Source organism: Apiospora aurea (genome assembly GCF_038362705.1).
Source record: "Apiospora aurea strain CBS 24483 chromosome Unknown utg000009l_segment0_segment0, whole genome shotgun sequence".
NCBI classification, from domain to species: domain Eukaryota; kingdom Fungi; phylum Ascomycota; class Sordariomycetes; order Amphisphaeriales; family Apiosporaceae; genus Apiospora; species Apiospora aurea.
In genome coordinates, this window is record NW_027117396.1 from 364,616 (window position 1) to 390,498 (window position 25,883).

A 25,883-nucleotide genomic window follows, 5' to 3' on the forward strand; every position below is an offset into this window, starting at 1 on the left:
CGGAAAGAAAGGGGTCATTTCTCTGGGTTGGCGTTTCTCAAGCGGCATGCAGACGGCGTTAGGTCACGGGGGAAACGGTTTACGCAGACCTGCGACATCATCATATAGCAGCGATTCAAGGGGGTATCCTCAAGATGGTGGGTATCATTGGTCTATTTTTTTGGGCGCCTTTTTTTATAATAGAAGAGCGTGGCTTTCTCTACCTCGCGTTGTCGGCAGACAGCTCTGCCAGAAGCCCACCCTTGTTCCTGTGCTTCGAGTCCTCGGCCAGTTTTTGGTCCACGAAGTCTGAGAGATCCTTGACTTTCTGCAGGGCCAAACTGGAACACTGCACTACCGTCACAGCCTCGACAGGGGCACCACCCGGCTTGGCGACCTGGCAGATTTCCCCATGCTTGTTCATGCTAATAGTGCAGCTACTCACACGCAGCTGCTCTTCCAAAAGTGTAGTATCCAGAAGCCAGATATCCTTCTCCTCCCCGTCTTCCCCGACAGATATGGACCCGAAGAAACTGAATGTGATGCAGAAAGGCGAGTGCAGCCAGCTCAGAGGGACGGGCTCTCGTTCGGCGGGGGTGTAGACGGTCAACGTGTCGCCCTCGATGCTTGTGTCGGGTTTGCGAAAGTGGCGCAGAGCTGCAACGACGGCCAAACACGAGGCATCGATCAGGTTACCGTCGTGGGACAGGACGTGCAGATCCACTCGGATGGACCAGCACTTTTGACCTGCGACCAGGCATAGAGATTCGGTGTCCAGGGAATTAGAGCGGCGTACGGTCTTCTCTAGTAGTCTCGACAGCAAGACTTCTGTTTCTGTCGGGCGGTTGACCTCGAACGCGGGCGAGGCCATGGGGCTGAGCTCGGTGGTGATGGTGAAGATGCCATCGAAAGGTCGGTCGGTGTACGGGACCGTGACTTCCGCAGTGACCTTGGCAAGGATTCTGCAGGTGTAACTTGATTAGATGTTGTTTCCCTTCGGAAGTGCTGGGAACAATGGCCTACCTCGTCTTGCCTAGGGTGACGTCTGCGACTCCATATTGTTCGCCGAACTGGAGATCGAGCTGGCGGAACTGGTCGAGGGCGCGCCCGTCCAGACGGTGGCCCTCTCGCACGGCTTTCAAGATGAAGTCCTTCTCATTCTGGGAAGGTTCGGCCTCGCGCGGCATGGTCGGTGGTTGGGGGGAAGGGATTGAGCCTCTCCTTGTTTGTCGCATTCGGGGCTGGAGCAGGGGCAGGGCAGAAAAAAAAGAGACGACGGCTTTCAATCAATGGATGCGAAGTTTCCAGGTGGGATGTCCAGCACCTGCTCTGACCAATACTAATACAGTGCTCTCAGCTGGCCGACTTAGTGCTGTTGCTAGATCCGCTGGTGGGGCATCAAAATCCTATCTTAGCGTCCCAGTTGCAGGTTGCTCAGTAGCTTCCGCGTCGACTCCCTGTCCAACAGGCGCGGTCGGTCCCCTGCCCAAAGGCCAAAAGTCGGTGGTTTCGATGCAGCAACGCCGACCACCAACTTTCTCTCGTGCTTTGCCATCTTACACCCATTCGGCCAACCTCAACCACACCCACCTGGGCACGTCATACGAAGTACACTTTGGAAACCAGCACTACCAATCTCGGGCAAACAACACCTGACGACGACTCGACAAATAAGCCGCCAAAGCCACCATGACTACCGCCCACAGACCTACCTTCGATCCCGCGCGCGGCAAGGAGGCTCTGCGCGGCCCTGCATACCATCAACGACTCCTTCCCGCACACACCCAACTAAAATACCGGTAGGTCCTCCAACTTGCTTCTCGCCTCTTTCTCAGACCAGATTACTCACATTCGCTGCAGGCAACCCGGACAAGGCGGTGATGCCGACAACGAGGTCCGCGACCTGCGCGCCGAGCTCCTGGCCGCCGAAGCCGCCCACTTCGCCAAGGCCAACGGCGGCGCCCTGCCCGCGCCCCCCCTCCGAGTCCGAGGACGCCGCCGCCGCCAACGGCACCAAGCGCCCCCTGGCGCTCACCTCGCACGCCGACGGCGAGGGGGATGGGGAGGACCCGGAAGCCAAGCGGCGGCGCATATTAGAGGAGTCGCGCGACATAGACGCGGACGACGACGAAGACGACGACGACGAAGACGACGACGACGACGATGATGACGACAGCGACGAGGAAGACAGCGACGACGACGACGAGGCGGAGCTGCAGCGGGAGCTGGAGAAGATCCGGCGGGAAAAGGCCGAGCGGCGCGAGAAGGAGGAGGCCGAACGCGCAGCCGCCGAGGAGGAGGAGCGGGAGCGGGACATTGCCCTCGGGAACCCCTTGCTGAACAAGCAGAACTTCAGCATGAAGCGGCGATGGAACGACGACGTGGTCTTCAAGAACCAAGCGCGCGGGACCGAGGACAAGGGCAAGAAGAAGGAATTCGTCAACGTAAGTCCACCGCCCAGCAACCATGCTCCCCATCTCATGTCGAAACGTACGAGGAAAGATTGCTAACATACATTGGTAGGATCTGTTGCGATCTGACTTCCACAAGCGTTTCATGGGCAAATACGTCCGCTGAGCCGCTCCGCTGCGCTTTACTTAGAGATACCCACATAGAATGAACCACCTGATGATTGACTGCTACAAAGCTTTGGTTATGGCTCTTGGGGTCTATTGCCGGAATTCTTGGGCCACTGGACTCCTTCGTAAACCCTCAGTCCTCAAAAGGGGCAAGACGGCCGTCATTACACCCAGTATTGATTAAGCAGCGGAAAGCGGGATGTACAGGCAGTCTTTAGCAGGAAGAGCACACCGCGACGTATAGCTAGCAAAAAGAGTCGATTCAAGAGGTGAGGGGGTTCAGTATAATAGATATCGTGACCATAGCGGTCCACACCAACAATGTCTGCTGTGATATTATTATATATAATCCAGCAATGGCAGTCTATCATACTGTCTATTCGTCATTCTTTGCTCGTGTGCACCGTTTCTACATAATTCTATCTATCTATCTATCTATCTATTTATCTATATACAGGCATATCTTCGTAACTTGATCCTTCTTTCCAGGTTGAAAATTTTGGTAGGACTTGGATGCCAACATACGCCGCCTACTCTTCCCTCTTCACCTCCTCGAACTCCTCGGTGTCCTCAGGCTCCTTGAGACTCTCAAGCCTCTTACTCAGCTCAGTGTCCTCGGTGCCCTCATTCTCCTCGGTGTCCTTAGTGTCCTTAGTGTCCTTGGTCTCGTCAGTGTCGTTATTCTCGTTAATGTCGTTCTTGTCGTTATTCTCGTCAGTGTCGTAAGTGTCGTCAGTCTTGTTAGCCTCGTTGATATCGTCAGTGTCGTCAGTCTCCTTGGTCTCCTTGGTTTCTTCAATCTCCTTGGTTTCTTCAATCTCCTTGGTTTCCTCGGGCTCCAGAGCCTCCATAATCTCCTGGATCCCCTTAATCTCCGGGACCTCCTGAGTCTCCTTAATCTCCTGGATCTTCTGGATCTCCTTGATCTCCTTGCTCTCCTCAGGCACCTTGGCGCTGTTCAGCGGGGTGTGTGCCTGAAAGCCAGCAACTCCGGTCCGGACGCTATCCAGGATCCGAAGCTCGCTCCTCAGCGTCTTGACGCTGTCGAATAGCAGGGCTAAATAAAAGAACAACAGATGGTGTACAATGTCAGCCTGCGAGCCAGATATCTAAGGTACTAGGTTTTGGATAATATGATTTGGTTGTCTTTTAACCAAAGTGACAGTATACTGTTGAAACTTACCGGCAGGCACGACCGCCCAGGGCAGGTTGAAGCCGACGTAGTAGACCCAGAAGTACAGGAACTCGGGCCGGCTGTGGGCGAGGTGGGTGAAGTGCGTCTCGACGAGGCTGGTGGCGTAGTACAGGGCCACGCCGTACAGGTGGGCGATGCACATGACGATCTGGAGCGGGTGGCGGAGGTAGCTGTCCAGGACGATGCTGGCCGCGCAGGCGAAGGAGAGAGGGCCCCAGAGGAACTGCGGGTTTGGGGTGGAGGTCCATGATCAGCCACAGGCTCGTGACAGTATAGTACGATTATCTTTTCCAAAGGGAAAGATAGCGGTAGCTTGTTGGGGAGTTGAGAAGAAAGGGAAGAGGGAAAACCTACAACGGTGATGCTCTCGACGCTGAGCATAAACGGGTCAGACGTCAAGTACCTGGAGTCCGACAGGGCGTATTCCTTCCACAGCTGCGCGAAGAGGTTCTGAGACGATGCCACCGTGTCATGGTTAAAGACGAAGTAGCCTATACGCCGGAGTCAGCCTCGACGATGCTTTATCGATTATATATAGAGAGAGAGAGAGAGAGAGAGAGAGAGGGTTTCGGCATAATGAAGAGAGGGGGGGGGCGAAAGAAAGTCTCTTCTTACCTTCGAAAAAGCAGTGCAGCGAGCCACCTAGAACCGCCCGAGTCAGATCAGCAACACATCCCCAGTATATTAGAGTGGCGCTCCTTCGTTTTGCCGACTTACACAGGACGAACCAGCAGAGCACGGCCAGGTTCGGTTTGGTCAGGGAGGGGTTCACACGCAAGGCCACGGTGCTCGCGAGAACCAGGACGCTGGCCAGCATGCCGGCCAGCGACACGAGCAGGACCGCGACGCCGGCGCTGTTGGCCTGGTAGTTGGGGATGGCGACGCCGAGGGGGTAGTAGGGATGTAACGGTATCGGCGGTGGCGCCGGCGCTCCCCTCATGGTGCCGGTCATGGTGCCCGAGGCGAGGGATCGGTCGTGGTGGCCGCCCCAGACCCAGTCAAAAAGGACCATGGACATTATTAATTTGGAGGTGGTGCTGCTGCGGGCTTAAAACGTATAATTTGTTATGCCTTTTTTTTTCGTCTGTTATTCTCTGTTGCCGTTGGGGGAAGTTGGGCGGGAACGGGTCGGCTCGTGGCGTCTGGATCTGGAGTACACCGAAAATTGTCTGGGAAAAGCCGTGCGTGGACGGGAGCGACGCTGGGAAAGGGGAAGGGAGCTTCAGACGATCCGTGCTTCTGCGGGCCCCCTCCCACTTGCGTCTTGGCCGAATCGGCTCCGGCTTCAGTAGAGGATATAAGCTATAAGCAGAGCCCCCGGGGAGCCATCACCACGCTGCATTTATTTACACTTCAACTCGCGCAGCGTACCCTATTTTCCTGTCTCTCTCTCTCTCTTCTCTCTAAGCCTTTTATTACGTGGTTATGTGTTGTGGAGCGATATGATAGGCCAGTACCAGGTACTCGCCATATCGCCTTCCTGTATCCATCAGACTAATACGGCCTGCCAAGACTGGCCAGTCTCTGATCTATATACAAATCGATAGAAAGCAAACAACACAAGAAAAAAGAGGAAAGAAAAAGAAGTGACCGCAGAGGGAGTTGAACCCTCTTGCCTTTAAGTATAATATAATGATACTACCGTTAGGCTATACCGACCCGGTCATGGGAATCAGGCCTCATTTGCATATATAAACCCTGGAAGACGAGAGTGTTGCCTGCTGTTGGTGTTCTGGAACTCTGGATGTGGCTGAACTCAAATACCTGCGCATGCCCCAGTCCCGTACCCCTTGATCATCGTGCAGACAGCCCAGATATACCGCCGTATATCGTCAAGGCCCCAGACCCACAGGCACCAATAGATTCGGCTCAAAGTTCCAATCGAATTCGTCCATAAAGGACCAATCAATATTCGCCAAAGGGTCAGGCCCTCCCGGTGCCGTCACTATTCCCGTCCCCAATGCAGCTGCCGATCCCGTCGCCGCTGTTGCCCCCAACGCCGCGTCCCCATTGCTGCTACTGCTGCTGTTGTTATTGTTGTTGCCGATACCACCGCCTCCTCCATCCGCCGCCGCCTTCGGCCTCATCGTGTTCATGTCGCTCTTCCAGAGCTTCAGGCAGTCGAAGCACACACCGGCTCCCATGCGCTGGGTCCCGACCGTCACCGTGGGCTCGCCGTGCCAGACCGCCGTCGACTGGGCCACGCTCCAGAACGACTCGAAGAGCATGGTCAGCCGGGCCCCGAGGTCGCCTTCCTGGATGACTGAGCGGCGGCACACCTCCATGCAGTTGGCGGCGCTGCGCTCGGCCCCCTGCTGGTCCAGAATCTCCCTGTAAGAGGACCGAGATACCTTGTATATGATGCACATGGCCGACAGCAGGGACCGGAAGGCAAAGTGAGGCATGTGTTTCAAGTACCCATGCTGGTCGTCTAAGCTGAGAGCGTCGCGTAGCACGGCCTGCGACGTGGTATATGCCTTCAAGATATTGCGTTTCAGAGCCTCGGGGTTGTAGCCCGGTAAGGGTATTAGATAGTATGTCTGGATCTCCAACTGCACCAGGAGGGCATTAAATTTGTCCATATCATCTGCAGAGGTTGGTCAGTACATAACTACAAGTGTTAGGTCGTTGTGTTACATACACCTACCGGCTCGCTCCGAACAGATGAGTCCGCGGATGTTGTCGTAATCGTCCTCAAGTTGTTGGACGATGTAAGAAGAAACCCCCTCGGACTCTTCCAAGCAGGCAGCCATGGTCTTGCTCAACCGGTGGGCGAATTTCTGGCATTCCAGGAGCACTCGAAAAGACGAAGGAACATAGAACGGCGTCCTCCCTTCGATGACGGTCTGCACCGTCTGATTGAAAAGACTGCCGAGCGGTGGTATGTCCATGTAGTGCGAGGACCTATAAAGTCGGTTCAGTCAGATTTCCATGCGGTCGAGCTGCTTGCATCATCGTACCTTTGCGTCACGATGTTGTACCCCGCCCAAGTATAATGTGCCTCTTCGTCTGTAAAGTTACCTTGGAAGCCCCCGAAACTGAATGCTGGGTTTGAGCCTTTTCCGGCTTGTATGCCCAGCAGCAGCGAGGCGTTCATGATGACCCCCCGTGAACATGCAGGTCGGATCATTGACGAACCGCACGTCGGGAAAGACCCAAGTGCAGACGAGGATCATGGCATTGATGGTGTGCATGTTGGTGGGCAAACTTGACAGGACAGAGAACAGCTCCCGCCTCATCGCGTCCACAAGGAACGGCAGGACTTGGGGATTCTTGGCGTAACGCCGACACGCCACCAGGAGAATCGTCCAGAACAGCACTGGCCCGGATTCGTAGCATTTATTTGGATCCCGGTGCCTCACGATGGGCATATACGGATGGAAATGCTCAAAGTACCTAGGAGGGCTTCAGTCATGCACACAGAGAGGTATGTTCCGCTATCAGAGATGTTTACTTACATTTTAAAGTAGTAGTCAATATCCTCCCCAGAAAAGGGTTGCGAGCCGAGGGCTCTGGGAAGACTTGGTTCAATGGGGACATCACCGACGAGCGTTGTCGCCGGCGTCTCTGTGAAGGAGGGCCCGGAAGGAGCACTCTTGTCTGTTGTCGAGGCTCGTATCGCATCTGGCGAGTTGGTGACGGGCTGCGGTAACGGCGGATCTCTTGGAAAAGGGGCGGCGACGATTCCGCCGGTGGGATTCTGGCTGGACCCCACAGTCTGCTTGATGGTCCGGATTTCCTGAACGAGCTCATCGATCTTGCTGCAAGAGGGTGGCGAGCGTCAGAATGCTGCTGCTTCGGTCGAGTTTCCGTATTCTTTTCATGGATTTACTCACTTGCGCCTGCTGACTCTCTTATGGGTTCTGTCCACGCATTCCAAGCCCAGTTTGTCGCAGCGCTGGCATTGCTGGCTTGGCTGGTTGCTCGGGTTGCACCGAACCTGTGGCAGGAGAACAAGGCCATAAGCGACATGGTCTTTGATAGTGGGGGACACTGGTCCGGTTTAGTTCCATTTCCACTTCCCATGATACTACTTACTTTTGCATCCCGGCACGAAGTGCAGGCGCTGTTTCGCTTGATGCGGCTGAGCGTCGGGGTCGGAGTCGGCGCGGCTACAGCGTCGGACATGATGGGCGGGCTGGGGCGGGCTGACTGGGCAGCGACTGAGCGAGACAACACGGAAAGTATCGTGCTCCGTTCAGATCAGACGACGGGGCGGGGATTCATTCATCTGATGAGAGGGCCGGCATTGGCATACCCAGGCATTGAGGAGATCGGGTATTGTTGTGACATTTCCATGGTGATGGCAAGATTGGCTACATCCACCGGCTAACCGTCGGAGCCGACAACGGCTGACAGCGCCGGAGTTAAGGGACATAACTAAAGTACATAAGTACTGGCCCTGAACTTACCTAGTAGTACTCTTGAGAACCGACTGACACTACCGAGGAGGAATGCAATCTTCACATTCCTCATCTTGATATCAGCCCTATCCTGCGGATGCAGATTAACGCAAATGACTACGAAGATGTAATAAATATTTATCACTACTACCTTGTACTACTGGCGGCGGACGGTCGGTCTCTTGCAATGATGTTGCGTGTCTACAAGTATTCAGCAACCCGCTTAGGTACCCTCTGGAAACACAACTGGGCCTAATCAAGTAAAATGCACAGAACTGAGTTAGATGTATAGTCCTCCTTTCCAGGTCTTTGGAAGGGCAACAGCAAGTCCCGTCGTCTTGGAAGGTGCCGGGTGAATTATACGCAAAGAATGGGCCCTATCATGCCACCATCGTACGACCCTCGTTGCATTTCCCGCACTTTGGCCCAACTGCCTGCCGCCCTGAGTTGCTACTTCATACTGGAGTGCCATCGTCAGAGGGGCTGGGCCGGCGGACGTTGCCAGGTAGCGGACCCTTCACGCCACTACCAAAGTCGTTCCTTCTTCTCAATTCTTCATTCCTTTCTCATTTTTACTTATTTGCCAGCTCATCCTGCTGGTGATCAGAACAGCCGGTCTGTGGGGGGTATATCTTCATCGACACCCCCAATAAGAGTCTCATATATACAACAAAGAGGTATACAACAACATGGAGGTTGCGCCCGAAGATGTGTAGCCATCCGCCAGGCCCCGTTCCTTTCAAGATGCCATATAAAACGCCTTGCATTCCACCGAAACAATACAAGGATATTGCCCTCTTGATCTGAACCGAAACAAAGAAGCAAGCAACCCTTCATAAGATATCCCTCTCCTCCTCCCCCCGAGGGGCTCGTCATCACCTATGGCTGTTTCGTCGCAGTCCTAGCCCACTTCCAGGCGTCATCCCGCCAGGGCTAAACATGCCGCCAAAGCCCTCCATGCTCGCCATACCTGCCGCCACATCTTGTCCAAGCTCTGGAGCCTCCATGTTGAACGGCATGAACCATGCTGACGATGGCTCCGAGTGGAAGCCGGACGGCATGCCATTGGGTGTGCCCTCGCCCGCGCCGCTCACGTTAGCTCCGTTACTACCTCCGGCATGATGGTTTGTACCAGCCAGCGCATCCCAGTTTATCATGGCTTCCTGTCCGCTGATAGATGTGGGATCTACCCCACCGTATGCTCCAAAGACAAGTTGCCGGTCGAGGTGTGGCATCATACCTGTCGAATTATTCGCCAACCCGAGTGAGATCAGATCGTGGCTGTACAGGCCAGGATGGCCGTGTCCGTGATGACCATGCGCAGCAGCAAAGTGAGGGTGTCCATGCCCGTGTCCGTGCCCATGACCAGCGCCAATCGGGCTGATGGGCGAAAGCGCATGATATGCTGCCACGCTACCGGCAGCTGCGTTTCCTGCAGAGTCGAGATCAGCTTCGGACTACCCACTACAAACGAGGAGAGATGATGAACTTACGTTGCTGGTTACCCAGCCGAGCGGCATATTGCTGGCGCTGGTGGTGCAACCTCTGCTGGACGTGTTCGGGAAGGGAGTTTGGGTTGAGGTCGGTAAGTAGCGGCTCGAGGTGCTGCGATCCGCCACGCGGTGGCATGCCGCCTTTTCGGGTGCTGATGCTGGCAACGGATTTCCTCTTTGGTATAGGAGGACGGCTCTGTACGCCACTAGCCGTACCCTCCCGAGTCTCGGCGCTTTGCGGCGAGGACAACTGAGCGAACAGCTCTTCCACCGTATACGTCTCTGGTTTCTGTTCGAGCACCGCGTCATCCCCGGACTCTTTCTTCTTAATCCCAGCAGGATCGAGGAAGTCGGATGACGATACACCATGTGGGTATCGGTCAAACCAGTCACCATACTGAAATATGGGCGAAGCGGTGGCATTTTCAGTCGCAGGTGTTCCCTGACGATGAGCGTCCGCGCAAACGCGATATTGCTCGCGAAGGTTCTCGGACATGAAGTGGAACATGCCCCAGTAGCGTTTCATCTTCCCCAGAAACCTGACGTTGGTCGTCAGGTTCTTCTTGGCCGACTGCTCGACCGCTACATTTCCAGAGAAGATGCCAAATATGTGCACTGTGCTAGACAGAAAGGCGCAATACCCCACGAAGGGTGCTGCAATGAAGAAAGACTCGGCGTCTCTGAGTAAGTCGGATATCCTGTTGGCCGCGCCGAAGGCTTTGGCGCCGGCCTTTGTGATGAAATTCTTGGGTACATCGACATTTGACAGTCCCGCGGGTGATGACACGGCAAATCGATTCATGAAAAGAATATTCTGCTGTATCGATATATGAAGAAAAAGGAACTGGTTTGCCATGCCCTCAGTATCATGCAAGCGCAGGTTTTCGGCCGAGTATTTTAGTCCCTCTGGCAGAGCCCCGGCAAACTCCTCGGCTTGCTTGAGCATTTTCGAGTAGTCTGAATCAGGCTCCCACATGGTGTGGTTGTCGATGTCTTTACCTCCCTGGTTCAAGAAGCTGATGATCTTCCCCCATAAAGAGATGGTCCTGATCATGTAAGCAGCAACGCCCATGTTGTCTTTTGGATTGGACAGCTGCCCTTCGTCGACGGGTACAGGATGGGGTACTTCCCCATCTAGGTCTTCCGTAGGCCCCGGCATATCCAGTTGGAATAGTTTCTCCTTGATCGGCAATTGGATCTTGACTGTCTCCTCTCTAATGAACATGGGGCGGTCGGTCCCCGAGGAGTTGAACCGATCCATCAGGAAGCAGGCCCACATCGTCCTCCGCCTGACCTCGCGGTCGATGAAGCTGAGTTGTGCGTTCGGGTTGGACCTCGTGGGGTCGAATTCCAAGTCCTTGTGCAGCTGGAGGGCGAAGGCCATCCGAATTGCCTGGCCACCCAGAGACCAGCTCCTCCCCCCATGGCATGTGCCAAATTCATGCAGACCTAGTATGAGCAAACACGTCAGGACTGTGATGTTGGGCCATTCGTATCGCCTGGTAACGATATCCCTGGCGTGTGCTGCCCATTCTTCGCCGCGGAGAAAGTTCGGGATGGCCGCAAACATAGGATGGGTCGAGAAGCGAGCCGAGATGGCGCAAACAGAGAGCACCAAAACCGGTGGTAATGTGTCGGCCCTAGAGGCTAGTCAGTGAAATGCCTCTAAAATCGGGCAACCGCGGGAAACATACTTTAATTTCCTCATGTAACTAGGTTTGTGGAGTAGGTGGTAGACTTGACCGTAAATGTTCTCAAAGAACACTTCAGCAAGGTGTTCACGTATGTTCATGGGCGGTAAAGCCTCACGCCCTTCAGTGAGAAGCTTGCCATCCTCTCGTTCCTGCACCTGCAGAGATGCTGGCCTAGAATCATCCGCTTTTGCCTTGGATGATGTCCTGGACCAGTGTTCCAGATCGGTGCCGAAAGCCTCATCTGCACCGCGCTTCTTGGCTTGCTTTCCGGCCGACAGCGCGCCAATGATGCCAGGCTTGAGATTCGCACGGGTGACGTTGGCGGCCGTGGTGTCTTGTTCGGATTTTGGTACAATCTTGATGATCCTATCTTCCATTCGCTTTAGTCGCTTATCCAACATGGTCATGTAGTCCGTCCGCGGGGCTGCCTTGCGCGTCGTGACCTTGTACACGCACGGGATGCGAGAGCGGATGCAATGTTTGCAAGCCGGCTTCTCTCCGGAACACCGAATTTTCTTCCGCCGGCACGCAATGCAGGCCAGCGGCAGTCGCTTTCGTTCTTTTCCTGCCTTGGTCTTCAGCTCGCTCCAGGCCGGCGTAATGTCCGACTTGCTGTCCTTCCGCCCCAGGTCTGTTCCGTCACCCGGCGCGCCAGCGGACAGACCGAATTCGTCCGACATGTCATCTTCCAGCGAGTTGACACCCGCATGCGTGCCACCCGGGCTTTCGTCTTCAGATCCGTCGTGGCTTTGCCGCCTCTCCGAGTGTCCGGCGGTGGTGAAATTTGCACTGGGAGCACCCGATGCGATCGAGTCCTTGCCATCGCCTATCGATGCGAGAGACGCCTCACCGCCTGATGGCCCAAACAGATCCGTGGTGTGGTCGTCGAGTCCCATCATCTGAGCCCCTTCAGGCATTTCCTGGTAAGAAAAAGAGAAGTCCTGGAAGTCAGGGGCTTCTATCAAGCTGTGTGACGAAGGGTTGCCTGGTAGGCCGTCACAACTTGGATGGATGGAAAACCCGTTCAAGTCGGCCGAGCCGGACTGGACGGCCGGGCTCCCGGCATCAGCAGAAGCTTGAGAGGCATCAGGCCTGGCTGTGGATAACGAGCGATTATGAGCCTGGGACTGACTGGGTGACATTGCTGAACCGGGAGAGGCAGGGACCAAGGAGAGCAGAGATCGAGGAGGGCGCGTCAACCGGCCCAAGATCAGATCGCGCGAAGATTCCTGGGTTGAATCCAACTCGGGAGCCTCACGTGGTGGTAATGCTTTCTCGAGTCTCCAATGAAAGGATTCCTGGGGAATCTACGGCCCCACGCGGTCGAAATTGTCTCAGCTGGGGGTGGTGAAGGCTACTCGGGCTGTCCGGGAAGCGATGCCAGAAGCCACAGCGTCGTCGGCGGCGTGCAGAATGACTCTCATGACATGAAACAACGAGGTTCTTCGTAGGACAGAGACAGCAAACATGTAGGAATCGGGAAAGTGAAGTGAAGTACAGTTTAAGGTTTTGGGGGGGGGTTTCGCGACGATCGCTGCTGACGGCGGCTTCAGAAGGTTGGCAATTTGACGGGGGTGACCCCCCGGCTCAATGGCGTTTCTGATCCCTGCATACGACAGCGAATCCACTCCACGCGAGATGGGAAGCGTTTTCGGCGGGTTGGTTTTTGTGGAGAAGCAGCGTGGTAGCCTACTGGAGTAACTGGAGTAGGGGCGGGGGCAGGGGGGGATGGAACCGATCAATAGGTGGTGGAGGAGCAGGAGGAGGAGGAGAAGGAGGAGGAAGAAGAAGAACGAGCAAGTGCCAAGGAGGACGACGACGACGAACAGGGCCTAATCGAGTGTCGTCATCCAGCGACCCGTTCATCAACGATCCATCCCAAGCAGTCCCTCCTAAGTTAGCCTGCTGTCTGGAAGCAGGGAAAAGAGGACGGTCCAGACTGGACTGTCTGGTCGAATTCGACGATGCACCACGTGATGATGCCTCTGTAGCAGTAGCAGCAGCAGCAATAGTAGTATACTGCCCGTCCGACTGCAGCACACTAGACACAGCGCCTAACAATGTCTCGGAAGCTCAGGGTGTCAATGCAAGACAAGACAGGCCTCGAGTAACAATGACCGGTCGACCTGGGGAAGGAGGATGCGTGGTGATGATCAAGGCCACAAGCAACTACCTACCAGACCAGGCAGCAGCGATAAGCGCGCTCGAGAAAGAGGTGTGTGTGTGTGTGTGTGTGTCTGTATTGCTGTTGCAATTGCTGGCACATACATTGATCGATATTGGTATAAATCCGTGATGTATGCTATGCCTGAAAACATACATACAGGTGGGAGATTGAGATTTCAGGCATGCATGTATGTATATATGTACTAGTGATAATGTACTGGTAGTGGCATGCAGAAATATCTCAACCTACCTGGCAGGTGACGGATCGTCAGGAAATATCCGAAAAGGGGGACAGTGGTTATGTAGAGGCGCCCTTATTCACGGCTTCCAACGAGGCTCGTGGCTCATCCGACCGACACTTTCACTTTCTGCGTGCTCGCCCGTCGCCCTGTCCGGGCCCTGCTGAGGGATCCCGCCAGGGCGGGGAAGGTTTGAAGAAGGTTGTATGTCATCCATCATTAAACACGACCCATTCCAGATCGAGCCGGGTAGGAAACCTTCGTGTGGATGTAATCATGTAAGCCAGAAGTTCAACTCCTTGCTCGTAGTCGTACATACATACCATGCCTACCATACCTCGACCATGCAGACCTCACTTATCAGAATCCCTAGTCGTGGTGGCGAGGGACGACCTGTTGTTGGGGTGGGATCAGGACGGAACCGCTAATTGATGAAAGGCGGTTTAAAAGTGCCCGGTCCCAAGCACCGAATATATTTGAGCGAGCCCGCATTTCTGATAGGCCCGTCCCTCATCCATCCATCCATCCATCCATACGAATTTCACCTACTTGCCCAACTTGCGAATGAACCAATGCATTCTGTCTGCGTTTACGAGTACAGTAGGTACAGACCGAGAGTGTGCTTCACACGGCCGCTACTGCTTGTGAAAAGTATGTGGTTGGGCCCAGCCCGGGAAACCATCTTTGTTCGGATGGAGGCGCCATGGTTACTGACGCAGCCGTCAGAGCCGTCCGATGCCACCAGCCTGGTGAGAGAATGAGTCGCGACAGGTCACGTCACGTCACGCCAGTATGGCAGTCTTACTCTCAAGCTTCGTCTCTTCTCGATATAACTGAAGAATAGCCGGGCCGATTGTACGTCTATGGTCGATCGACAATTGCATTGCATCTGTATCTCGTTGGCAAAAGGTAGTAACCTAGTAGTAGTAGTAGTAGTAGTAATAGTAGTAGTAGTAGTAGTAGCAGCAGCAGCAGCAGCAGCAGTGCACCACATGCATCGATATCTGAGCTGCCACTCGTGATGGCCCTGCGGTAGTACGGTAGTATATGAGGCGTTTAGATGCCATGCGCACACACGTCGCGTGTCGCATACCGTGCTCGATATTAAAAGAAAAAAAAGAAGAAAAAAAAAGTGCAAGGGAAAGGCAAGCGTGTGTCTGGCTGGCTGTACGCTCTGGAGACTGGGGGGTGTATTGCATTGAGAGATCAGTCCGCGGACGCTAGCTGCAAAGAATACGGACAGCAGGCAGCGGATCAAGACAAGGCCAAGGCCGTATGTTCCGAGTGAGTACCTAGGTAGATCGAGTGAAAAATCTGGCAACCACGATGGCAACGTACCTGTGTCGTAATGTGTTGCCTCGTGTATCGCGCTGCCTTGCCAGCTGCGCCGGGAAGACCTTTGGTCAAGACTAAGACAGCATACCAGGCCGGTGCCAGACCCGAGTTCAACAGCAAAACACAATGTCTATATGCACATATCAGATTGGTACTGCAGGTTCAATGGCAGGCAGGGCGCAATCAAATCTTACCTGGCATCGGTACAGGTAGAAGCCGGAGGTGGAGCTTGAAGGTCCGGGGTAGGGATGCAACAAAGACCTGATCGGCTGGCAGCCGGGGTGGAGTCGAGGGTCGAGGGGAAGGGGAACATAAACGGCGGGGGCGGACACTTTTCGTGGCTGACTTTACTTACATCAGATATACACACATACCTACTTACATGGCAGCAGGGAGTACCTAATGTGCCTACATATAGTGAATGGCATGCACGCCCATGTGAAATGCAGGTTTTGATGGCGTGTAATAATGAGAGCTGACGAGAATCCCACCTTTGATGAGGGATCATATTGCCATCGGCCAGGATATGGGTACCTAGGTAGGTCGCGGGTGATCATGCGAATGAGCATCGAAGCTCGAACAGGGCTAAAAAAGGCTTTCGCAGCAGCAGCAGCAGCAGAAGATCCTTGCCGCCACCAAGCAGCTGCAAGAGAAAGTGGGAAGCTCAGGATCGAACCTTGCAAACAACTCGGCGACGGCCCAACAGCGTCTTTCCATCCTCGGGCGTTTTTCTGGCCGATACACACCAACCTGTCATTGCCATGCATGGTTCATTACCACATAGTGCACACCATCCACCATCCTTCCAACACCACCACCACCACCTCGAAGTGGCGGGAAGGGGGACAGCGCCATTCCCAGCCTGCCTCGCCGGCTGCAGGCAGGCATGACTGGGGATATTGCATGGCATCTGCAGGGCGACCGGTCGTGTTCGCCGGACGGACGCTGGCTGGCTACGAAATACAGTTTCTAGTTCTCGCTTCCCATCCAGCCTGCAACTATTACTACAATACCAATAGTAATCTGGTTCGTTGAACAAACACGGCCATGTACCTTGTACCTAGTAAGGGCATGGGGCATGGATCTGGGTTGTTTCCAATTATCTAAGTAAGATACATAGAAAACGGCGGGCGGTGGGAAAGGCACTCTCTGGCACTCACTGTTGGGACGGGATGATCGTTACCCAGAAGGGCCATGTTTCATCGACAGGACGCCTCGTGATTGGCCGGGGACTCGATAAAAGCCGAGATAAGTGGACGAGGCATGCGGCCCCTGTCCAAAAGGAAGGCCGGAAGAGAGAGTTCTATGTAATAATAAACCATGCTGTGTGTTCCAATAAGTGACTGGCTGGCCGTAGGTACTACCGACAAGGACGACAGATCGCAAACTGCTGTGCTATCCATGTACAGGTTCCAACGGTTTGTCTCAGGTCCAGGGTCAGGCACAGTTGCTGTTGCCAGCCAACATCAGCATCAGCAGCAGCAGCAGCAGGCCTACTGGGATGGATGCTACTTCCGAAACATTTCGTACGGTAATATAATACGCTGATTAGGTAGCTTACAGATAAGGGGGTGTGTGTGTGTGTGTGCCTGCGTATGTGATTTTCGTCCTTTTCTCTCAACAACGCAATGCTTGCCTTAAATCGACTAGGCAGTAGTAACACTCCAGAACCTATTGATGCAGTGTCTCGATCCATCCATCCCCTCCAAGGAACCCTACCCTGCCCGTCATCTATCCAAGCAGTGACAATCTCGGCGGGCTGAAGTCTCGAAGCCTTCGACCTCATGCCTCTGGGGGGGAGTGGGCCTGCTTGATCAACCCCAGGAAAACGAACATCAGCCGTTGCATCCGCAAGCGCGAAGACCCCTCCAAGCTTCTTCCGAGCCGCCAAATGGGTCGGATTAGTACATCGAGTGAGGCCATCATGCATGAGGAAGGAAACCTGGTCTGTCAACATTGCAGCTTCCCTCCCTCCACCCCATCCCTCCTGGCCATGCAGTGCAGCACCTATACACCAGCTAGGTACAGTAAAGTAGGTAATATTGCTTAATCATGAGCCAGGGAATCGCGGGTTGCCAGCAGCAGCTTTCCTCGCTACCCGTCACCGTCCCTGCATTATGACTTGTGTAACCATCGGATTCCACAGCATGGCTTCCTTGATCCCCCCAGCTTTCGTCGCCCGAGTGGCTGGTAAGTCTGATGGGAGGAAAAGGGGGCCGGTTTAAAACGTGCTGCCTTTGGCCAGATCAAAGCGAGCTGCTTGTGTTGTAGTTACGCAGCATAGTATGGGAAAAATAAACAGAAGCAGCGAACAGGTATGGGCCATCGTCACTGCAGTGTCGGAGGACGAAGGAAAAGGAAAGAAAGCTACCAAGGCGATAAGCTCACAATAAGCACGCACGCAAGAGGCCGAGACATTCGTCCCCACTCGGCCCGTTCAGGAAGCGAGACTGCGGAGAGCAGACAGGTTCGATCCATGAAAAATTCCCCGAAACAGCTGTCGTTGTGCCACGATTCTATCTAACGCCCCCATTCTGCCGCCGATCCAAATTGGACGGACCCCGGAACCCCAGGTCAAAAGCTCGTCCGTCCTGGTCCTGGGAATAGCAGCCGAGGCTAGAGACACCGACATGCTCGGTATTGATTAGGCGAGTTGCTGTCTATGGCGGACTCTGTCTGCGTGTCGTATAAGCATACAGGACGGGTCCATTCTGCTGATGTTCGTGCCTTGTGTCTCTTTCGGGTCGTGGGCCGAGGGGGTTTTACCGTCTATCCCTTTTAGGAAAGTTGTGCATGCTTCCACGAGGCCCTACCAGGACCCAACAGATCCGATTCATTAACTCCCATGCCTCCAGGGGAAACAGCAGGCTTCGTGGTTCGAATCCAGTCCATAAGCTGTATGTGTGTGTGTGTGTGTGTGTGCCTTCGTCTGAAAAGCCAAGGTAAGATCGTACACCCCTGTTGAGCACTCCTCCCCAGGCCTACAAGATCTACGATGCCGCCAAGGGACAGCCCGCGATACTACAGGACCAACGAACACATTTTGCAAGATCATGACGACTTTGCGCGAGGAGAGATCTCTGTCACACGCCAGAATCTGTTGCGGTGGGTCAGACGAGCGAGCGAACCCGTGATATGCTCTCGTCTCTACCATAATATTGAGATCGTTGGGAAGAAACCTTTCGCTTCTTCTTCTCTCCTATCGAAACAAGCCATGTAGTTGGTTTTGCTTTTTTTGCTCCCTGGGCCGACGAACTTGGAATCCAAATAAGCGCTATCTACCTCACAAAGCACCACATGCATACTTTAGATCCAGTAGAATCTCATAAATGAGTGAATGCATCAAACTGGGATACGCCTGCTGTTAAAGGGTAGACGAAGGCCGCACAACCTTCTGGTACAACAGACGAGAGAAAGTCCAGTTGCGGGTCTCGCATAGCCACAAGCTATTTTTTTTCTGCTCGCCTGGCCGGTGACTTATCACATCCCATCGCCCTGGTATCTAAGGCAGTGTTTCGTTGGACTGCTATGGCCCAAAGTAGCACCAAAAGTCGCTCTGTCCTCTTATTGCAGATAAGCAAGTAGGTAGGTAGGTAGGTATCTGTCTCCCCTTCGTATCTCAACGCGAGAGAGAGAGATTTAAGCACATAGTCTGCGAAAGGGGCGCGCACGTCTGTGGATAGATAATAAGTTGCCTGCCTCGGGATTCCGCTAAGAGAAACCGCGGAGGAAATAATGTGCAGACCCTAAACAGCCATGCATGGCCTTGGCTATTGCCGGTCTACCCAGTCAACAACACCATATGCCAGGTAACATATTGTGCATGGTTTACCATCATTAGAATCCTATCCCAGACACGGTGATATAGGCCCGCCCACGCATGATAACTGGGTAAAGTGGATATGAATCAAGGAAGAACAGACTGAGCCAAGCCCCGGTTGGCCCACTCAACAGCCGATTTTTGCTTCTGTTGAACTACTGTATACGTTAGGCTATAGAAGTGATCATAATCATGCGAACCCTCCGTGGTTCGCACGTACCTAGGTTATAGCGCGGTGGGTGGTCGACCCTTTGAAAGTAAACGACTCTACTGCCCCCTGACGCTCCGGAGCCATAGCCGTCACTCCTTTCGGACAAACAAAGCCAACATCATGTAGCAACGCAAGAACTGTTCTATTGGAAATCCTTCTCTCTTGCGACAATAAAGGACTGAACTGAAAGGGTATCAAGTTATGCACCAGGAACCTGAAGAATGGCAGTTCTAATTCCCTAAACCAAACACTGAAACGCCCTCGCAATGCTTACAATACTCTAACATCATGTACAAGCCCCTTTCCTTTATGCCAAAACCCCACCCCTATATTCGACAACTGATCACCATTCAAGTGCCTCATCCCACTCACTTTTCAACATAAACAGGGATGCCGTAGACACAGACCGCCGCAGCGGTAAGATATCGAAACTTGCAGGCATCCCTTGCCTTAGCGACCGCTTCCACGAGACTGGCGGGTGTGCTGGCATTACCCTCGTCGTCACCTCGATCCGATGACGATGCCGCCGCCTTGGTTTTCTTCTTGCCCTTTTGGCTCCCGGTGCTCCTGCTCTTCTTGGTGTCCTCCTCGGCGAATGTGCCACGGGCGAACAGCCCCCACTCTTCGAACAGCCGACCGGCGTATCGATCGATATCACGATCCGTTACGTCCCACAGAGTACCCACGACCGCAGGACTCCCGGCGAGCATATAGTTCCAGACCGGGCCGTGAGGCTCAAAGTCGCCTGGGGCGGTGAGCGACGCCGAAGAGCAGCCCATGAGCAGCGCCACAGCACGGCACTTTTCCATCTTGCGAATTGTGCGGCCGCGGATATACTGCGCGCCCGACCCGTGGCCGAAGTAGAGCAACAAATCCGACTTGGTCAAGGCGGACTCGAACTCGGATTCGGTTGGGACGCGGCCCTCAATTGCTGACCAGCTGAGTGGGAGGCCGGATAGAGGCTGGCCGAAGACGGACTGCGTGTTCTTGAGGTCGGCGCCTGGGTTCAAGATGTAAGTACCCGACTTGCGTGAGATGTGGTGGCCTTCACGAGGCTGCTCTGCTTCCTGTTCTGTGCTCTCAGAGGTTGACGCCCCAAAGTCCGAGGAAGCCTTTTGTTCGAGGATGGAACGGCGGAGGCAAGCTAGCGAGGGCACTCGGGACACAGCGATGCCTTGCATGCAGGGCAGTGATTCCCAGGGGACAATGTGAAGAGATTTGTCAAGCACCAGAATCGTATGTGTTTGCTCTTGGCTCTCCCTGCTGCTCTTAGCTTCAGCATGATACGAATGCAAGGCATCGGTAATCTCGACTACCATCCTGTCGAGATCAATTTCGTCATAGGCATTGCGTTCGCCATGGAACTGGAGAATGTCCACCACAAAGTACAGTAGATCGGTCAAGGGCTCATCGAAATCACAGTCTGGCATGGTGGCATCACCTAGTCCGATGAACAGGTCTAGGATCCGGGGATCAAGGGATACTTTGGGTGCCGTCGGTGCCTTTGTGCGTCTGCCGCGAACTTGCCGCCGAGATGGAAGGTTGTTGTCGAGGATGTTCTGGAAGCTCTTTTGAAACCTTGCAAGCAAGTCGGACCGGCGATGGTGTTGGGAAAAGATGCCTCTGAAGCCTCCAAGCCAAGTGTGCTCAATGTTCTCCAACATGTTCTTCATTCGCTCGTCAAGGGACTCTCGTTCGGACCACCAAGCAGATTTAGCACCTTTAGCGCTCATATCCCGGGCATCATGGCAAGTACGGTTAGCTACGTCGATAATATCGAGCAGCTCAGCTCGGCCCTGTTGGAAGTTAAAAACTTCATTGTCGGCGTCTCTGGACATGGCTCGCTCTAGAGGCAATCGAATAGCAAAAGGGCTATGGCCGGCTTGCAGCTTGGTGATACAAAGATCGTGTTTGTTATCGCTCAAGGATACCGAGACGACGTTCCATGAGCTTGGGATGATGTCGATGTACTCTTTTTGGAACTTGTTCATGTCGACTGTCAGAGATAGGCTGGACCGCCGGGAGTCCGACGCGTCTACTGGCATGGGCCACTCCAATTTGGCCCCTTTGTTGGAGTCGAGTTTCAAGGTCTTTCGCTCACGGCGCCATACCAGGTTACGTGCCATCTCAACTGAGCATGTCGCATAAGCAGGATGGCTTGTCCCAGAGACCTTCGAGTGATTCGTCGTGGATAACAGGATGAAGGTATTTTGAAGCAAGGTGGCTACACGTTGTACGAGTACGCCATCGCCGTTCATGATTGCAATGGCATGAGCATCAAGAAGATGATCGCGGGCCTGTCGTAGAGTTTCGAGGAACGGTGGCCCTTCGTGTGAGGCTGCTCGCCCTTTCCTCGGTGGGGAGGCCTTTGTGGGTTGGTTCTTCTCGGCCAGTGTCTTGTCCCTGGCAGAGCCTGCGACGGTCGGAAACGATAGGGTCGAGTCTAAAACGGCAGAGTAGACCGAGTCTTTCCCCATCAACTCGAGGCTCTGGCCGATGAGTGCAACGGCCATGAAGAGAGAATCTTGGGTCATGTCAGCTGACAGACGGGGCAACTCCCCGGCGGTCTGTAAGGCCTCGACCGCTGCTGACCACTCTTTCTCCCGGAGCAGTGCAGCTGACCGTTGTTGGAGAATGGAGGCACGCATGAACATGAGCTGCTTGTCTTCTATAGCTGATAGTGGTTTCTTCTCAGTTGAGGGTTTGGCGGCAGCGGTGGTAGTCTTCCTTTTCGGCGCGGCCTTGCTGACTGTCTTGGTCACTCTTGATCTCGGCAACCGCGTCGTCTTGAGAGGTGCTTTGTCTTTAATGGTCAGTTTTGACATCCGTTTGTCCAAGTCCATTCCTCCGCTTGCTTCTTGCTTGTCCAGTCTGGCAATCATTGACTCGGCTTGGTTGAGCAATTCGGATTCCGCAGCATAGTCCGCTGTATCACGATAGATTTGGCTTAGCTGGCAGGCCAATCTGATTGCTGCGAAGTTCGGTTCTAGTTTAGCCAGTGATTCCTTGATCTCCGATGCCAGCTCAAGGGCCTTCTCAGCCGACCCTGCTTTCATGTGGATTGCTGCTAGCCAAGCTTGGGACTGCATGATATAGTTGGCAGAATTGGTGCTCCTCGCAATCTTCAATGCCTGTTCACCATAGTACATCGTTTCTTGGAACATTCCAATATGGGCGTAGACAGAAGATAGGCGCAACACGAAGCGGAAAAGGGGATACACCATGGCCCAGAACTCAGGCCCTGTCCGAGCGCGCACGGCGTCTGAGGCACTCGAAACCGAGGAATTGAAGCTGCAGTCATCTTCTGACGCCTCAACTTGCGATGGCTCATCACCTTGGCTTCCGGCCGAGATCTTCATTGTTTCCAACTTCGCCCAATCGTGGTAGAGGATACGAACGGCATCCTTGGCATAGCGAAGCGCTTCGTCAGGGTTACCGCGCTCGAGAACTAACAGTGCTTGCAGGAAAGAAGCGTATGCGATTGACAATTTCCTCGTTGCTCTACTGCTGCGAGGAGATTTCTCAGACATGGACGCAACCCCTGATACATGAGCATCAGCTAGATGCCTTTCCGCCTTTTCATAGTTTCCTATTGCCATTTGGTACTCGGCTGAACATAGGTGGAAATTTGCCGCGATCTCATGGGGTACCTCTGGGCGTGAAAGCAAAAGCTGGCTCGTGCTCAGGACAGTCTCTGCCTTCGTAGAGTGTCCTACAGTAAGATACTGCAGGCATAGCGCGGTGTTTTGGGCTACAAGACACGCGGGGTCGTCTTGTGACAGGAGCTTCGATACCGTAGATGTCAACTCCAGAATAGATTCAAGCAGCGAGTCCATGCCTCTCATTCTTGCATAATCAGAAAGCGATTGTAGGTTCGTGAGTAGTTGGGCTGGGTTGTCGATTTGGCCGTAGAGATCTTCCAAGGATCGGGTATTCGTCAAAGCAGAACTCCAGAAACTGACAGCTTCTTGCACAGGCTTCCAATCAACCTCAAGCTCAAACAATGCTGCAAGACATACAGTCAATGACTTCAGATGGGGAATATATCGAGCCAAACCGGCATCTTCACCAAGGTTCCCGATCTTCAGACTCTTCGATAGGGCCCTGGCCTCCTCCACCCAGCTCCGTATAGAGTCACGGGACTCAATGTTGACGGTAAGAAGCTGAGCTAGAGTTCGCAGTCTCCTGATCGGGAAGTCATCTGAAGGGTACGACTGTAGTAATTTCTCGACCAGTGGCTCCCCAGCTTCGAGAGATTTGCGCAGTTTGGCATCGGTTGAATATATGAAGTAAAAGTCGTGCTCAAGGGCCGTTGTTTTGTCGTTTCCGGTTAGGAGCCATGTCCAATCGCACGGCATAGGGTCCAGCTTTGCTAAAGTGCACACTGTCCTGGATAACGATTGAATCTTTCCACTCAGCTGCCACGCCGTCAAAGCTGGAGTCGAAGCCAGCGCCGCGGTAATCTGTGACACTGTATCTTCACGGACAATAGAATCCCTGATAGATCGGAGAGCATCGGCTGCATCGTCTTTTCTCCCTGACGTCCTACATAGATCGGCAAGACGCTCTTGTTTGGCTAAAAGCTGGGCCTTGGTCTGTTCGGATTCGGGTTGCTGTTTCACTGCGTCGATAGAACGCCGCAATGCGCGTAAAGAGTCTTTCGGGTTAGAGGCTTTCTTACGCAATAAAATGTGCTGCTGGTAATAGAAATGCGATATCTTGACATGGTATGAAGCAGATGGGCTGCTTGAGAGGACGGACAAGTCACCCATGTTCTCCAAAAGTACCAGGCAGTCTTGGAAAACAGAATCCATAAGGTCCCAAGCCATGTTCTCTTCTTCGAGAAGCGCCTTCACAAGCATCAAGACCGAATCCAGCACGTGGTGTATGTATTTAGAAAGGAGTTGTCGTCGTTGTTCGAAGCGTAAAAAGTCCTTGGTTGGCCCACCAGAAGCAGGGGGTTTCCCAAGCCATCTCAAGGCAAATCGAGGGAGCTGTAAAAGTAATGTTTCGAGTAATGATCGCGTCGGGTTTGGCTTTGCGTTCGATCGGCCCGCACCAAGTACAATGCCCACAGTGGCCTTGCGTACTTGACATATGCTGGTTAAAAGGTCGTCCAGCTCTGTTGTACTGCCGCTCAATGGACCGTGTAGACCATCCAGAACCTGATTTATCAAGCTCTCGCCTACGTTTGAGGACTGCTTCAAACAAAGGGCTAGCATCTGAGCAGTTACAGCATGACATCTGGCAGCTGAATCGTCCTCAGTGCTTGTCAAGCCTCTCAGTTTGGTGATCCACTTGATTGCATCCTTGACGTCGCCGGCTTCCCGCGAAAGTGTTCCAAGCGACTGGTAGATTGCTGCCATTAGTAACCTTGATGAGTCCGATGTCCGCAACCCCATTGCCTCGAACATCTGCCAGACCTGCTCAAATGCCGAGTTGGCAGCAGCACACTTGGAAGAAGCTTCGCCTGTACTCCTTCTGTTGAATGCAGCTAGGCATCGCGATAATGGAGAGAGAAGCTCCTTGTCGAGATCCCCCTTGTGGCCCGATAAACCCCAAGAATGCAACCTGGCTTTGAGAGCGATTGATTGGATCTCCAGCGACGTTTCTGGAGATGGACTGAGTCTTGGCTCAAGTGCTACCCCGTCATCGTTAGCCGAGACGCTTGGCGTAAGTGATAACAGACTCTGAGCCAGGCTCTCAAGTTGTCTAGCGCTCTTCAGGCGGTTCTGTGGTGTCTCGCTCGGGCCAGGTATCAATAAGGCCAGTGGTGAGGTTTGGTGTGTAGGTCGAAGGAAAGGCAGTGCCGTGTCCAAGTATGAGGACTTTTTCAGGCCGTATAATATGCGTAACGCTTGAAGTTGGGACGTGACAACCAGCTGGGCCACCGGCGCGCTTGCATCGAATACCGGGTAGTCGAACAAGTCTGAAAGGGTCCTCGCAGCTGTCGTCGCTTCAGTCGCTACTGGCCCCTTGGTCTTCTTGACGCTGCCCCTTGAAATAACGCCCTCCAGTCGTCGCCTGAGCAATCGGAGCTCCTTTACCGCGTACTCGAAAAGACTCAGAGCTATGAGCCTGTTGACAAATGATGACATGCCAGTTTCGATCTGAAGTTCGGGCAATGTGATGTTTCCAGAGGTGGAAAGAGTCCGCAATGTCGCGAATGCGGCTCGAGTACATTCAACCATGGCCAGGCAGCCGCTGGATGCCGGTGTTGCGGTTTGTGGCCGGCATGGTTTGGCGGCAGTCGGGGACGTCGAGACGCGATTCAGTGTTCGAGGCTGAAGTGGTGTCATTGGCATGGAATTGGAGCGTCGCAGGCCTTTTCGAGGCTCGGCCTTGGTTGGCTGCGCCGGGGCTGCTGTTCGGGCGTTCGCGACCGATGTTGGGGAGGATTTGGCAGCCTCTCCCAAGGCTTTAAGTGTCGCATTTATAACTTGTGTGGCGAGGAGCGCCTTCTCCTTGGGCGGAAGGGCGTCATTGTTCCTCTCGTCGTCCTGCTTGGTTGCGCGACCTGATTTCTTGGCAGCAGTTGCGGGTTTGCCCCTGGTGGGCGGAGCTGTTTTGGCTCTTCCTTTCGCGGGTTTGGGTTCGGCAACCTCGGAATCGGCCCCCTGGAGCAATTCCTTGAGTGTTGCAGATATAGTCGGCGTGCAGGTCTGAACAGACGTGATGGCGCTCCGGATGGCGTCAGCTTGGGTAGTTAAGGAAGCCATGTAAGGTTTGATGAGATTTGTAGGACTAGACTCCTAATCATGTCGTCATG

At 53.9% G+C, this 25,883-nt stretch overlaps 6 protein-coding genes across 6 annotated transcripts; 1 reads left to right on the forward strand and 5 right to left on the reverse strand.

Annotated features, from left to right (window-relative positions):
- Window positions 1–199: 199 nt before the first annotated feature.
- On the reverse strand, window positions 200–1,166 carry PG986_013222 (uncharacterized protein; the record flags this gene model as incomplete). Its single annotated transcript, XM_066849444.1, has 2 exons — window positions 200–941; window positions 1,003–1,166. 2 exons carry the CDS (start codon window positions 1,164–1,166, stop codon window positions 200–202), a joined length of 906 nt encoding a protein of 301 aa, XP_066693587.1.
- A 502-nt stretch (window positions 1,167–1,668) lies between these two features.
- On the forward strand, window positions 1,669–2,742 carry PG986_013223 (complexed with cef1p; the record flags this gene model as incomplete). The annotated part of the gene is made up of 5 exons (XM_066849445.1): window positions 1,669–1,778; window positions 1,840–1,873; window positions 1,965–2,423; window positions 2,503–2,547; window positions 2,581–2,742. 5 exons carry the CDS (start codon window positions 1,669–1,671, stop codon window positions 2,740–2,742), a joined length of 810 nt encoding a protein of 269 aa, XP_066693588.1.
- A 346-nt stretch (window positions 2,743–3,088) lies between these two features.
- Window positions 3,089–4,771, reverse strand: PG986_013224 (uncharacterized protein; the record flags this gene model as incomplete). Its single annotated transcript, XM_066849446.1, has 5 exons — window positions 3,089–3,615; window positions 3,742–3,976; window positions 4,108–4,244; window positions 4,369–4,395; window positions 4,471–4,771. 5 exons carry the CDS (start codon window positions 4,769–4,771, stop codon window positions 3,089–3,091), a joined length of 1,227 nt encoding a protein of 408 aa, XP_066693589.1.
- An 814-nt stretch (window positions 4,772–5,585) lies between these two features.
- PG986_013225 (c6 zinc finger domain containing protein) lies at window positions 5,586–7,881 on the reverse strand (the record flags this gene model as incomplete). The annotated part of the gene is made up of 7 exons (XM_066849447.1): window positions 5,586–6,340; window positions 6,401–6,657; window positions 6,714–6,791; window positions 6,892–7,149; window positions 7,212–7,514; window positions 7,590–7,693; window positions 7,792–7,881. The coding sequence occupies 7 exons, from the start codon at window positions 7,879–7,881 to the stop codon at window positions 5,586–5,588; spliced, it is 1,845 nt and encodes a 614-aa protein (XP_066693590.1).
- Window positions 7,882–9,031: 1,150 nt separating this feature from the next.
- On the reverse strand, window positions 9,032–12,485 carry PG986_013226 (uncharacterized protein; the record flags this gene model as incomplete). The annotated part of the gene is made up of 3 exons (XM_066849448.1): window positions 9,032–9,588; window positions 9,650–11,289; window positions 11,344–12,485. 3 exons carry the CDS (start codon window positions 12,483–12,485, stop codon window positions 9,032–9,034), a joined length of 3,339 nt encoding a protein of 1,112 aa, XP_066693591.1.
- Window positions 12,486–19,482: 6,997 nt separating this feature from the next.
- PG986_013227 (peptidase family C50) lies at window positions 19,483–25,833 on the reverse strand (the record flags this gene model as incomplete). Its single annotated transcript, XM_066849449.1, has 1 exon — window positions 19,483–25,833. One exon carries the CDS (start codon window positions 25,831–25,833, stop codon window positions 19,483–19,485), a length of 6,351 nt encoding a protein of 2,116 aa, XP_066693592.1.
- Between the last annotated feature and the right edge of the window lie 50 nt (window positions 25,834–25,883).